This window comes from Arachis hypogaea, chromosome 15, assembly GCF_003086295.3.
Source record: "Arachis hypogaea cultivar Tifrunner chromosome 15, arahy.Tifrunner.gnm2.J5K5, whole genome shotgun sequence".
NCBI classification, from domain to species: Eukaryota; Viridiplantae; Streptophyta; class Magnoliopsida; order Fabales; family Fabaceae; genus Arachis; species Arachis hypogaea.
The window spans coordinates 106,731,141-106,745,529 of record NC_092050.1 but is presented as its reverse complement, the minus strand read 5'-3'; the positions used below and the strand labels follow the sequence as shown (position 1 = coordinate 106,745,529).

General features: G+C 41.4%; 1 protein-coding gene across 1 annotated transcript; it reads left to right on the top strand.

The window, feature by feature from the left end:
- Positions 1–7,278: 7,278 nt before the first annotated feature.
- Positions 7,279–9,981, top strand: LOC112748674 (uncharacterized). The gene is made up of 5 exons (XM_025796914.1): positions 7,279–7,671; positions 8,108–8,699; positions 8,923–9,323; positions 9,490–9,552; positions 9,670–9,981. Exons 1-5 carry the CDS (start codon positions 7,279–7,281, stop codon positions 9,979–9,981), a joined length of 1,761 nt encoding a protein of 586 aa, XP_025652699.1.
- The last annotated feature ends 4,408 nt before the right edge of the window (positions 9,982–14,389 follow it).

Genomic DNA, 14,389 nt, shown 5'->3' with positions numbered 1-14,389 from the left:
TGGTTTGTGGGTGTTCGACCGAGCTAAAATGGTGCTGTATATTAAAATTTTTTAGAAATGAGCCGAGCTTGTTATCTATAAATTGTCTACCATTGTCTGATATTATTTCCTTTGGTATTCCAAATCGGCATATTATGTTTTTTCATATGAAAGATCTTACCTTTTTGGCTGTTATTCTTGCTAAGGGTTGTGCTTCTATCCATTTTAGGAAGTAGTCTATTGATACTAAAAGAAATTTTACCTGACCTGGCGCTATTGGGAATGGGCCGAGGATATCTAGCCTCCATCTGTGGAAAGGCCAGCTTACCTCCATGCTGTGTAATACCTCGGCTGGCTTTGTAGAGATGGCTTCGTGCTTTTGACATTTGTCACATGTTTTGACTTTTGTTATGCAATATCTTTTCATGGTCGGCCAATAGTATCCTGTTCGGACGATCTTTGCGGCGAGAGCTCGTCCGCCGATGTGGTTCCCACATACGCCCTCATGCACTTCGTCCATCACCTCCCTTGCCTCATCAGTACCTAGGCATTTTAGCAATGGTTGTGAGAAACCGCGTCTGTATAGCTCTCCCGCTATGTTTGTGTAGAGGCTTGCTTTTCGTCTGAATTATTGTGGGTTGAGCTCGTCCCTGGGTATGGTACCTGTGTTAACGTACTCAAGAAAAGGTGCTCTCCAGTCATGGAGGTGGTTAATCCTTGTTATAGATAGTAATTCAATGCTTGATTTTTTAAGTGTGAGCTGTGATAATGCCGATGTTTGTGTGTCTGCCCTAGTGGCGGCAAGTTTAGATAAAATGTCTGCTCTAACATTCCTTTCTCTATGCACATGTAAAATAATGAATGAACTGAACTTTGAGATGAGATCCTTTGCTACGAGCCAATATCGCTCTAGCAAGGGATCTTTTACCTCATATTCTTCTCGGATTTGTTGAACAACCAAGAGGGAGTCACAGTGTGCTTTTAGGCTTTGTACTTGGTGGTTGAGGGCGAGCTTGAGTCCGGCTATGAGGGCCTCATATTCGGCCTGATTGTTACTTGCCGGGAAGTGGAATTGGAGGGATTGTTCGGCCACCACGTTGTCTCCTTCTTTTAGGATTATCCCAGCTCCGCTTCCTCCTCGTCTAGATGCTCCGTCAACGTGTAGCTCCCAGAGTCTGTTGTGTTCGTCCGAGTTTAGTTCTGATATAAAGTCGGCAAGGATCTGCGCCTTTAATGCCGACCTTGGTTGAAATTGGATATCGAATTCTGAGAGCTCGATGGACCATTTGGTCAGTCGTCCGGCCAGTTCTGGTTTCGTCAGTATTTGTCTTAATGGTTGGTTTGTCCTTACTATTATTGTGTAGCTTTGGAAGTAGTGTCTGAGTCTTCTTGCTGTTATTACAAGTGTTAAAGCTAGCTATTCTATCTTCGGATACCTTTGTTCTGTTGATTGCATTACTCTACTGACAAAGTATACCGGTTGTTGTATTTTTCCTATCTCAATGACTAAAGCCAAGCTTATTGAATGATTAGAAATGGATAAATATAAGTATAAAGGTTTACCGACTTCTGGTTTTTGCAGCACGGGTGGTGATGACAAAATGGCTTTGAGCTCGGCGAACGCTTTCTCACATTCTTCTGTCCATTGAAACTTCTTATTCTTTGTTATTGTTTGGAATTAATGATATGATCGGCTTGAGGCTGATAGTAGAAACTGAGATAGTGCTGCTATCTTTCCTGCCAATTGTTGTACCTCTTTTATTGTTTTAGGGCTCGCCATGTTAAGTACTGCTTCGCATTTTTCAGGATTTGCTTCAATTCCTCGTGAAGTTAGCATGAATCTGAGAAATTTTCCTCTTTGCACCCCAAAGGCACATTTTTCTGGGTTGAGTCTCATCTTGTATGCTCGGATCTGTTCAAATATCTCTTTGAGGTCGTAGCAGTGTGACCTTTCCTGAGTCGTCTTGGTGACCATATCATCCACATAGATTTCCATGTTCTGACCTATTTGGTGGTGGAAAACTTTGTCCATCAGTCGTTGGTAAGTTGCACCTGCATTCTTTAGACCAAATGGCATTACTCTATAACAAAAGTTTCCATGTTCAGTTATAAATGCTGTTTTGCTTTGGTCTTCTGGATGCATGACTATCTGGTTGTAGCCAGAGTATGCATCCATGAAGCTCAAGCTTTTGAAACCTAATGCGTTGTCTATGAGCTTATCAATACAAGGTAAAGGATAGGCATCTTTGGGGCATGCCTTATTTAAATCCGTGAAGTCGACGCACATGCGCCATTTACCTGAGTTTTTCCTTACCATTACCACATTCGAGAGCCATGTGGTGAATCTGATTTCTTTGATGAAGTTAGCTTTAAGAAGCTTTTCGATTTCTTTGAGTGCTGCTTTTAATTTTTCTGCTCTGAGATTTCTCTTCTTCTGAGCTATAAGTCGGCTTGTTTTGTTGGTGGCGAGCTTATGGCAAATAATATTTGGGTCTATTCCTGGCATGTCTGCTGGGGTCCAAGCAAACAAGTCAGCATTGTCTTGTAATACTTTTATGAGCTCCGATCTTTCTTTCCCTTGTAGTGCTTGACCGATGTATGTGACTTGTTCTGGTTTCGTCGTCAGCGGGACTTTCTGGAGCTCGTCTGCTGGTTGAGGCCTTTCTTGGGTGTCCCCACGAGGGTTAAGCTCTGCTAGAGATAGCACCTCACTTGTGTTGTGAATTGCTTTGACCTCTTGTTAGAATTCTTTCCCTGGAGCCGACCTCTTTAGGCTTGCATTGTAGCATTGCCGAGCTTGTTGACGATCTAAATGGAGTGTCGCTATCTTTCCGTCTTGCGCCTGGAATTTGACACATAGATGAAAAGTTGAAACTACTGCCCTAAACATATTCAGATCAGGTCTTCCGAGGATAATATTATAAGGACTAGGGCAATCAACTATAAGATATTATATGTCGATGATTCTAGATAGTGGGGGGTCTCCCATTATCATTTTTAACCATATATAACCCTTAATTGGAACTCTTTCTCTGGAGAATCTGACAAATTCTCCGGCTGAGGGTTGTATGAGTTTTTCCGATATTTTCATTTTTAGAAAAGTAGTGCAAAAAAGAACGTCGGCACTACTACCTGGGTCCAGAAGGACTTTTCTTACCAATAGCTCGCTTGTTTGGATGGAAATTACCACTGGGTCGTTTGAGTGTGGTGCGGCCGAGCATATGTCATCCTAATTGAAAGTGATTTCTAGGTCGGTTGCATCTTTGTTATTAGGTGGTGTTGTTCCTTCAATTGCCAGCATTGCGCGGTAGCTACGCTTCCTTGCCGAAGTTGTTTCGCCTCCCTCGGCGAATCCTCCAGATATGCAGTTTAGAACCCCTTTAGGTGGGGCATTGTTTGACCATTTGTTAGCTTCCTTGCTTCCCAAGGTTTGCTGGTGATCTTCTTTGTCCTTATCGCCCTCTTTATATTTTCTTCCTTCGATGTATTTGTCTAAGAGGCCTTGTCGAGCTAGTCTTTCCAATAGATCTTTGGCTATCACGCATTCATCGATTGTGTGTCCATACTTCTGGTGGAAGGCACAGTGCTTGCTTTTGTCAACAAACCTCTGGTCTTGATAGCTCCCAACTTTTGCTGGTTGTTTTATGATTTTAACGTTGAGTATTTCTTTGATGATCTTTTCCCTTCTTGTGTTGAATCTGGTGTAGTTGTCGAATTTTGGGGTAAGCTTGAATGGTTTGCCGAGCTCTTTGTTCGCCGACCTTGGTATCATGTCCTCCTCCTTTCTAGGTTTTCTTTCTGTTCTGTTGGCCTTACGTTGTTCTTCGATCTCCATTTGTCCGGCTGCTCTCTCTCGGAATTCTTCTAACATCTTTGGCTTTGTGACCGCAATTGTTTCTCTGAACTTTCTGAGCCGTAGGCCAGCCTTGAGGGCATGTAGATGGATGGTGGGGTTCAGGTCTTGTATTTCCATGGTTGCTTCTGTAAATCTGGACATATAATCTTTCAAACTTTCTTGGGGACCTTGGCGGATGGTGCTGAGGTAATCCGATCCGTGTACGTAAATTCGTGCTACCACAAAGTAGTCGATGAAGGACCTTGCTAGCTCTTCAAAAGAAGAGATTGACCCTATAGATAATTTTGAAAACTAAAGTAGAGCAGCTCCGTCAAGGTAAGTAGGGAAAGCTCTGCAAAGCACAGGTTCGTTATTAGGTCCGTTAAAAAATATCATAGACTGAAATTTCTTAATATGAGCCCGGGGTTCACCAATCCCCTTATATGGCTCGAGCGAGGAAGATAGTGTAAAGTGTTTTGGCATCTGGTAATTTGTGATTTCTTCAGAGAACAGGTTGTCTAAGGTCAGCCTCTCCTTTGGAGGGTTGACACCCAAAAGGTCTACGCCGCCTTGGGTTGAGCCTTTGGAATTATCCTCTTGTTTACTGGCGTTGTTCAGGGTTGATAATTTGGCGAGTCTCTTGACTTCTTCTTATAGCTCGGCCATCTGGGCCATGAGTTCGGCCTGGGTGGGTTGATGAACTCCATTGTCGGCCATGTGTGAAGGTTGAGAAACCCTGCGTAGAAGGAAAATACAATGTACTATATGGAAAAAAAAGTAGGGTTAGTGTAACTTCCGAGCCACACGATGGGCGCCAAATGTTCCGTCCTAGGTGAGCCGAGGTATATGACACCAAAGTTAGCTGCTTGCACTCTGAGAAGAGCTTATATGTCGTCTAGGGGACATCATTGCAAGAGAACCTCGGCACCTTGAAACACGGCGGTGGGAGCACCTGCAATAAGTACTCCGACGCTCAAATAAGAACAGGAATTATCAGAGAATAAGAAAAATAAACTAGAGCGAGTAAATGTAACCTTACTGTTCACGGGCTATTTGGCTTGGTTTTATAGGCGAGTAAGGTGTTAGTTGAGATTTGTGTGTTCCGATATGTCTGGTGGGTGCCGTTGCTGGCATCTTTGACAGTTGCAGAGTTGTGATCGTGTTTGGGTAGTGGGCTCCGTTATTGTAGGTAATAGTTGGAAGGTAGCGCAGACTTGTTGATGACTCAGTCAGAGGTTTCCGTTGTTGCTTTGTTTGTTTCCGTGCTTTATGTTCGGTTTCGTTAATTATGATCTTATTGCCGAGAATAACGGGGTACACATCACTAATTTAATAAACCACGAAATATTCTTTCATTATAATTATGATAAAATTTTTCCCTCTAAAATTAACAAACTCACTAACTTTTTTTCTTTATCTTTCTCTCTATTTTCTCTCTCATTCTCTATCTCTTTTTACATTCCTGTTCTACAAAAAATAAAGAGTAAAAGACAAATAGGTCCCTGACCTTTTAAAATGGGGACATTTTTGTCCCTCAAGATTGGAAAATACATTTCGATCCTCCATGTTTTAAAACGGGTGACAATTATACCCTTCCGTCCGTTTTGGGCCAAAAACGGCAATGGAGCCAACTGACATGGAGGGGCAGTGAATGACGTGGTCGTTACGCTTGCTGAGGTAGATTGGGACGAAATTTTAGTGGACAAATTCGTCCCTGAAGTGCCAAACGACGCCGTTTCCACCATCCCCCGTATTTGAAGCTTCGCATTCCCCATAACACCCAAGAGTTACTCTACATATTACGAAAAACCCTATCAGAACAGGAACGCCCTTCTCCCTCCAAAAAAAGAACGACGTCCTACAGTTGAAAGCGGTGGTGTGGTCAGTCAACGTGGTTGTTGTTGAAGGTTAGGGCAAGCTTTGCATGGAGAGGAAGCTGCCATCATCTATAGAGGTAAGGGTGATAATGAAGAGTATGTATGTTATTTAATTGAGAATGCATGGGGTTGGGTTATGGGGAGACTGCATGTTTTTTTTTTTTTGGGTAAAAGAATGAGGAAAATGTATGTGAAGTTAACTGATTTCGAAATTTTGATTAGGTAGGGTTTAATCTCTGGTTTATGTACTTGTGGATTATGTAGATGGATAATATGTATGTGGTACCTGTTTTTCAGCACGGAGGCCGTTTTGGTAGAAAACCCAATGGAACTCTTGAGTATATTGGTGGAAAAGTTGAAAAATTTCCGAAGATGGACTTAGACTTCGTGAATTTTGGAGATTTGGTGACATTGTTCAAGGGTTTGGGGTATGCATCATATAGGGCAGTGTATTGGTTTGACCCAACTAGCAGTGATCTTGAGGCTGGACTGCACATTCTGACAGGAGATGCAGGCATCAATGAACTTCGAGAGAATAAGATGAAGAATTCAACGATGGAAGAATTCTACATTTACTTCGACCATCCCGTTGATGAGCCAGAGATAGTAGATGAAGGTGCTGCGGCAGAAGCAGGGGTGGAAGAGTTTGATGACCCTATTGATGTGGACAACATCATGAGAAAGCTCCAACCATCACCATCCATAGAAGCTGATGGGCAAGAAAGTGAGGAGGATGAAATGTATAAACCTCCTCCAACTGACTCAGAGACTGTTTCGGATGAGGACTATTCCAGTGTTGATGAGCACGATGATAGGATGAGGAAAAAAAGAAGTTTGAAAGGAAAGGACAAGGTTCTGCCAAAGAAAAATAGCAGTGTGAAAGAAGGGACAGGGGCAGAGTCAAGTGGAGTTAAAAACAGAGGTGGAGTAAGGAGTGCAAGGGGTAGTGCTGTCAAAGGTGATGGGCCTACTGTGAAGACCAGAGGAACAGCCAAGCCCAAAGAAACTGGGCCAAGAGAAAAGCCCAAAAAGACCAGGCCTGCTATGAAGCCCAGAAGGAATGGGCCTAATGCAAATCAACAAAGAAGTAGGCCTGTTGTAGATGCTGAAGAACCTCTTCCTAATGTGCAACCCAGGGATATGCATCCAATAGGACTCTATGTGAGTGAGGAGGTTTCAGATGATGATGATCTGGTTTATGAGTATGCATCAGAGGAACTTCACACACCAGTGTCTTCAGAGGATGAGGGAGAAAAGCATGAGTTTCCAGTTTTCAATGAAGAGTATGGGTTCGGAGAGGGTAGGTTCGAGATAGGAACTAAGTTTGCAACCATTGATGGGTTCAAAGAAGTGGTAAAAGATATGTTCATTTCTGAAGGGAGGGAACTGCTGTGGATAAAAATTGATAAAGAAAGGGTGAGGGTTGGCTGCAGGGGTGAAGAATGTCCATGGCTAGTACATCTATCCTACAACAAAATATTGTTATGTTATCAGGTAAAGACTTACAAGGCAGAGCATACATGTGCTAGAGACCTGGGCAGTAATGCTGTTGATCAACACTAGGTCAGCAAGAAAGTGGAGAAGAGAATGGCTAGTCAACCTCATATGACTACTAATGAGGCAATTGACTTTCTTAGAGAAGAGTTTAATCTAGTGTTGCATCCGAAGATGGTCTACAGGGCAGTGAAAGAGGTCAAAGAGAGGATTATGGGAAATGAAAAGGAACAATATGGGAAGCTTAGGGACTATGCCATGGAGATCATTAAGAGTAATCCGGGCTCGACTGCAAGAGTTGATGTGATCCCAATCCCTCAATCCCTACTTGTCTTTGACAAAATATATATCTCCTTTGAGGGTTGTAAGCAAGGCTTTCAGTCTGGGTGTAGGCCTTTCATCCATCTAAATGGAGCATTTTTGAAGACATACCATGGAGGCCAACTACTGTCAGTGGTGGCACAGGATGCGAATAACCAATTCTATGTAGTAGCATATGGAGTTTCAAGATCGGAGACGAAGGAATCCTAGAAATGGTTCCTGACACTGCTTCAGGAAGATCTGGGTGATGCACATCAATTTGGTTGGAACTTTATGTCTGACCAACAAAAGGTTAGACTTCTACATTACTGCATATTAGTGTAGGATGTTAAATTACTGCATATTATTGTAGGATATTAATATAATGCATGTATGTGGTAGACATTAAATTTTTGCATATTAGTGTAGCATATTAAATCACTTCATGTATGTGTTTGAAATGGAATTTAGTGCATATATGTGTTTGCAATGGATATTACTGCATAGTAGTGTATGAAATTTTGAATACTGCATATATGTGTTTGCAATTGAAGTTATTGCATATTTGTGAATGCAATTTAAACTACTGCATATATGTGTATGCAATATTATGTGTTGGCAGGGTCTGCTACCAGCCTTAAAGGAGGTAATGCTGAGAGCACATCATCAAAATTGTGTCATGCACATGTGGAAAAACTTCATAAATAGGTTCAAAGATATGCACATTAGAGATATAGTATGGGACTCTGCTAGGTGCACTACTGAACCAGAGTTCAAAGAGACCATGGAGAAGCTGAAGGGGGTGAATAAGGCGGCATGGGAGTATCTGATGAGGTTTGAACTAGCCACTTGGGTTAAGGCTTTCTTCAGTCATGGCCCCAAGGTGGATAACCTAACTAACAACCTGTGCGAGGTATTTAATGCAAAAGTGGTTAAATACAAAATGAAGCCAGTTTTGACTATGTGTGAGGAAATTAGGTGCTACCTAATGCGGAGAATGACCAAGCATATTAGGCTGTTAGAGCACCATAGTAGAAAGCTTGCACCCATTCAGGAGAAAAGGTTGCAGAGGCTGATAAAACCCAGCAGCAGGTGGATTACCGAATGGGTGGGAGATAACGAACGAAAAAGATTTCAAGTTAGCAGAAAGCAAACCAAAGTAGATGTCGATTTGATCAAACACACTTGTTCATGCAATGTTTGGCAACTGACCGGTATATCTCTAATTTTGAATGATTTTCTTTAAGGCTGATCTAATATAATGCTAGGTAATATGTTTTGAATGATTTTCTTTAAGGCTGATCTAATATAATGCTAGGTAATATGTTTTGAATGATTTTAAGGCTGATCTAATATAGTGCTAGGTAATATGTTCTGAATGATTTTAGGGCTGATCTAATATAATGCTAGGTAATATAGTATGTGGTTTTGATTCAGGCATGCCATGCATTCACGGTATTGCTGCAATTAGAAAGAGGCATGACCAGGTAGATGATTATGTGCATCACTGGTTATGCATGGAATCTATTCACAAGACATATGCACATTGCATAAAACCAGTTCCAAGTGAGGAATTTTGGATAACCACTGACCAGCTGAGGCCTGCTCCACCACCCATCAAGCGACCTATTGGGAGGCCTAAAGTACACAATCGCAACAAGGATCCTGCTGAGACTCATATTCAGGGTGACAAGCTTAAGAGAAGCTTTCAAGTGACATGCAGCAAGTGCAATGAGAAAGGCCATAACTATAAGACATGTAAGGGAGCACCAAGCAACCCAAACTGGAAATCAAAAAAGAAAAAAGCTAAGAAGACTGATGCAAACACAGAACCCTTGGTGCTGCTTCCCCTATCATAATCAGCCCCTCAACCAGAGGTATTCCTGCTATGCTTTAGGATCGATCTGTACATTTTAAATTTTTTCGGTGGTTACGATGTCATTGTACCTTTTTTTAAGGACTAATTTGTCCATGTTCTTTCCTTGTTTGATTTATGTTGCATAGGATCAAAGCCAGACACATACTGAAAGTTTGGCTGAGAATAGTGCTGTGCAAGAGAAGTCTCCAGTAAGCCTCCCCCGCCCCCTAAATAATACACTCATAATCACAATCACTTTATTCATGACAATGCATTTGAACAACTGAATAATTCGGTTACTTTTGTAGAATCATGTCATCAGCTAGAATGCTGCAGCAACAACACCATCTGCTCCAGTCCAACCTCCATTCAGGCCTCCATCCCAACTGCCAATAATGGGGCAACCCAAAACCCCAACTGCTGCCTCCAAATTCAGACCCAAGCAGACAATCAGAAGGCCCCAAACAAGTGCAAATCCACCTTCAAATTCACCTTCAACTCCACCCCCAGATACAACCCAGACTCAAAGTACCAGTGCCAGTGTCGCTACATCAGAGGAGACCTTGAAAGTCACTGGCAGTGAGGCCATAGGAATGAATTTCATCCCAACTCTTGGATCCAAGAATCAGAAGAACTGAACACTACTGAATGAATTTCTGTTTTTTGTCATAGTCTTCAGTATGAATTAAACAACACTGTCTACTTATTGTAGTTTGGCAAACTTGTTTATATGCCAACCAGATATTTTGTTATTTTGTGGCAAACTTGTTTATGTTTTGGATTAAGACAGATACATTGTTGTTCATATTTTGGTCATAATCTATGCAGAATTACTACCTTATATAATAGCTGATTCACAGAAATACTACCTTATTTTTTGTTCAACAATGGCAATTTTCATTGAATAGCCAACAATGGCAATTTTCATTACATCATCAACATTGTACATCAACTCATCATCCTCACCACTTTAAGAAACATACAGCAACAACAAAAACTACACTAATCAAAGCAATATGCCACATACTCATTTTTTTCTCCTTCCCATACATAACAGTTTCCTCTCCAACTCTTTCATTTTTTTCTCCAGTTCCTGGCTTCGCACCAGTTGAATTTTTTTCCCATTCCTGACTTTGCACCACATGATCTTCAATGTCTACACCTCCAACATCATCCACAGCACCCAATGCTTCATGTAACACCCTAATATTCAAATCCTTATGCTCGAGTCATAAGTCGATGATATTACGGTGGTACGACTCTCAGGTGGATTTTTAATATATAAAAGTAGGTAATTTCGAAAGGAGTATTAATCGAGAAGCCTGAAAAGAGCAGAAATAAAATCGCAAAGACGTATCACTCACGTTTCAACAACAAAAGATAAACCGTGAAGTCGAAAGCGATATACGGACAAGGCGTAGAGGAGATTAAGAGGTAGATAACAGGTAGATACATATAACATAAGTAAATAGCCACTAGTCGCGACCCACGAAGTTTAGGCCGGCTAGGGTACAATATGAAAGTAGTTGACAATAGTATATCCTAAACTCTCCCGAAGGAAACATGAGAGCCTCTATAGGCAAATTCAAAAGAGTTCAATACATAATATAATCTTTTCAAAACAAAGGTGGAGAGATTCTAAGAAAAACACAAAGTAGATAAAATAAAGATCTTCGCCGTCTCTCAGACGACCCACAACTCACTTCTGAGCACCTGGACCTGTATCTAAAAAACAAGAGATATATACGGAATGAGAACCCCGGGCCCATGGGTTCCCAGTATGGTAAAAGTGCCAAATAAATACAATGTACTGCAATAAAAACTCACTAAGCATCCTAAACTCCTTCACCAATTATCCATCCTAGGTTCTTGCTAATCCATGAATAGGCAACTGTCATGAGAGAGTGCTAAATCTAATTCATGTTTCACATGTTTCCCAACTCGCTGACTCTTCCACGAATCAGACTCATAATCATAAGCAAAACCATCACCAGTTGTTTTACCTCAACAATTCTATATCAATATATCATACCTTCACCTGGAGCTAGTGAAACCACATCACTGCGTCTACCCAGGGAGTTCAAATTATCTCATTCAATGATCATCATCATCATGCAATCGCATCATCGATTCATCTCAACAAGAACAACCCTCAACATCCACCGACACCAGCATGAGGGCCTCCCAGTTGTACAAACACAAGCAATATAGGCAAGTAATACACAAATAAGGTACAAGTAGAACAAGTAGCACATAATCAGGTAACATAGCATATGTGATGTAGAAATCCAAAACAAATAGGCAAACCCAAACAATTCAAACATATGCAAATGATGAATGCCTGCCCTATGGCTGATGATATCATCTGTCGGTTATATAGCTAACCCGACATGTCCTGGTAGCTAACCATTGGACAGAAACACCCCTTGCAGAGCAAGTAGGTTTGAGCTACAACCCTCTTGCTACTGCCCGCTCAACCCAGAGCCAGTGAAATAACCACTACTACGGCTACTACCCAGGCGGGTGTTTAAAAGCTCAACCTGGAGCGAGTGGATTCACCACTACTGCCGCTACTACCCAGGTGTCACAATCTCTGACCTGGAGCAAGTGGGACGAACCACAACCCTTGCTACTGCCCAGGATCTCAAAACATATATTCGTTCAGTTTAAAAACAATCATCATTGTTATCAAATCTCAAACATTAACCTGGAGCAAGTAGGATGAACCACCACCCTTACTACTACCCAAGTATCACAAATACAGATTTATTCAAAACTCCATAATTAAACTCATTTATCATAAACATCCTTTCCCGTCTCATACCCGGAGCAAGTGAACAACGCCACTGCCTACTACCCGGGGCACACATCACATTTCAACATTTTCCATTATTATCCATTTAAGACATTCATTCATTAATCATATATGCTTTTATACTCAGCCATAACCAATAATGGCTTTGCCATAACCCAGCAATAACTCAGCCATCCGGCTCATGGTTCAATCAAGAACCAGCCATTTATCAATAAATATAGCCCTTCGGCTCATGGCATACACGGTACTTCCACCGTCATCCTCCATATCTCATATAATCATCTTTGATCATCATTGATCATAACTTTTCCCCTTGCTTCACTAGCAAGTTACCACATCTCCTAGCTCCTTCCTCATTGCTAGGCATATCGTAATGATTTAATACATAAGGGGTGAGATCGGAGGATTAGAAGCATGAGAGTTGGCTTTTAAAACTCAAAAATCAACTTTAGCATGAAAACAGGGACACGCGTGCGCACACTCCACGCACACGCGTGGATGGCCACAAAACTCATCGACGTGCAAGCGTCATACGCGCGGATTGAAAAATAGCCAAACGGCGCGTTTGCGTCAGCCATGCATACGCGTGGGTGCACTTGCGCCCCAGGCACAAAACTGGCACAACTCTGGCACAACTCTCGGAAAAATGGCTGGGCATTTGGTGCAGCACATCGACGCGCCCGCGCACACCATGCGCACGCGTGGATGGTGCCTTCTTGAAGAACGACGTGTACGCGCCAAGTGCGCCTACGCGTGGAGGGTCATTCTGCTAAAAATTTTCTAAGTTAAAAGCTGCAGAATTCACAGATTCAACCCCCAATCTCCCGACGGACATAACTTTCTCATTTTAAATCGTTTTTCGCCCGTTCTTTGAACGGCATCGACATCCCGGATCCAATTTCACTTCTAAACAAGTTTGGCAAAAAATGGAAATCCGCAGTCCAAGGTATGTCCCGTCAAAGCATGCCCAAAAACCATGTTTTCACACAAAACCACAAAGTGCCATTTTCAAAACAAGCCATTTTCAACTCTTTTCAAAATCAACCAAAACATGCCAATTTCTTCCCTTTTTGAAATCAATCAAAATATACCAAAATCAACATCAAGCCTCCTCAACTCATACATTAACACCTTACCACAATTTACAAAACCGCCATATAACCATTTTTACCCATTTCAAACAAATGGCTAAATTACAAACACATTAATATGTCAAACATCCTTCCTCACCCCATTTTCCAACAATACTATTTCCAATCAACCATCATTATACATAATCAATATCATACTCACTATCACGTGGTTTCACCCACAAATCAACCTTAATCATTCCTCAAGCATATATCACAACATACATATCTCTCATGCATCATCATGCCATCAAGGCATCAATAATCATAATCACATATATGACCACATAATATATCTCAACCAAAACCAAACATACCTCATCTACATAATTTCACCCAAAATTACCAAATTCCACACTTCAACTCCTCAAACCTTATTATTCAATAACCAACCCAATCATTCATATATTCATTATCTGAAATTCATCCAATCACTTGTGTCATCATACAATGCACACGTCAACTTACCTTCCTTACATCTTTTTGGCCTCCGGCCCAAAATTCACGGCCTCCGGCCCAATTTCACAATTTAAATGCATAAACCACAAATCAATACTCATTACCCAATACATCAAATTCTCAATACACCAAGCATACAAGGCGACACAATTCTCAACCCAATCATTAATTTACATTACATACCAACTATGCATATTAGCACCAACCATTTACCCAATCCAACCTTAATCTTAGGGGCATCTAGCCTAGGAATTCTCATCACACCACACGGTACTTAAATGAAACTTAAACCGTACCTCTTGTAGCCAAACCAATTGAGCCTCTTCTTTGGAAGTCTTTACCAACCTTAGCTCCAAACCTCACCAAAGCTCCTCAAGCAATACCAATCTCCCAATTGTGCACCAACATCACCAAATGCACTAACATAACTAATATCACATACATACATCAACCTAGGGCTCATAAAATGACAAATTACAAGGGTTTGAGTACTTCTTACCTCAGCCCATATGAAGTAGGGATAGAACCCGCTTAGAATCCATGTTGGAGTATCCCTAAACACCCAAAATCACAAGATTTCAGCACTAACTACCCAAAAACGTATAACAGTGGGAAATTTAGAAAACTAGGTAGAGATAAATG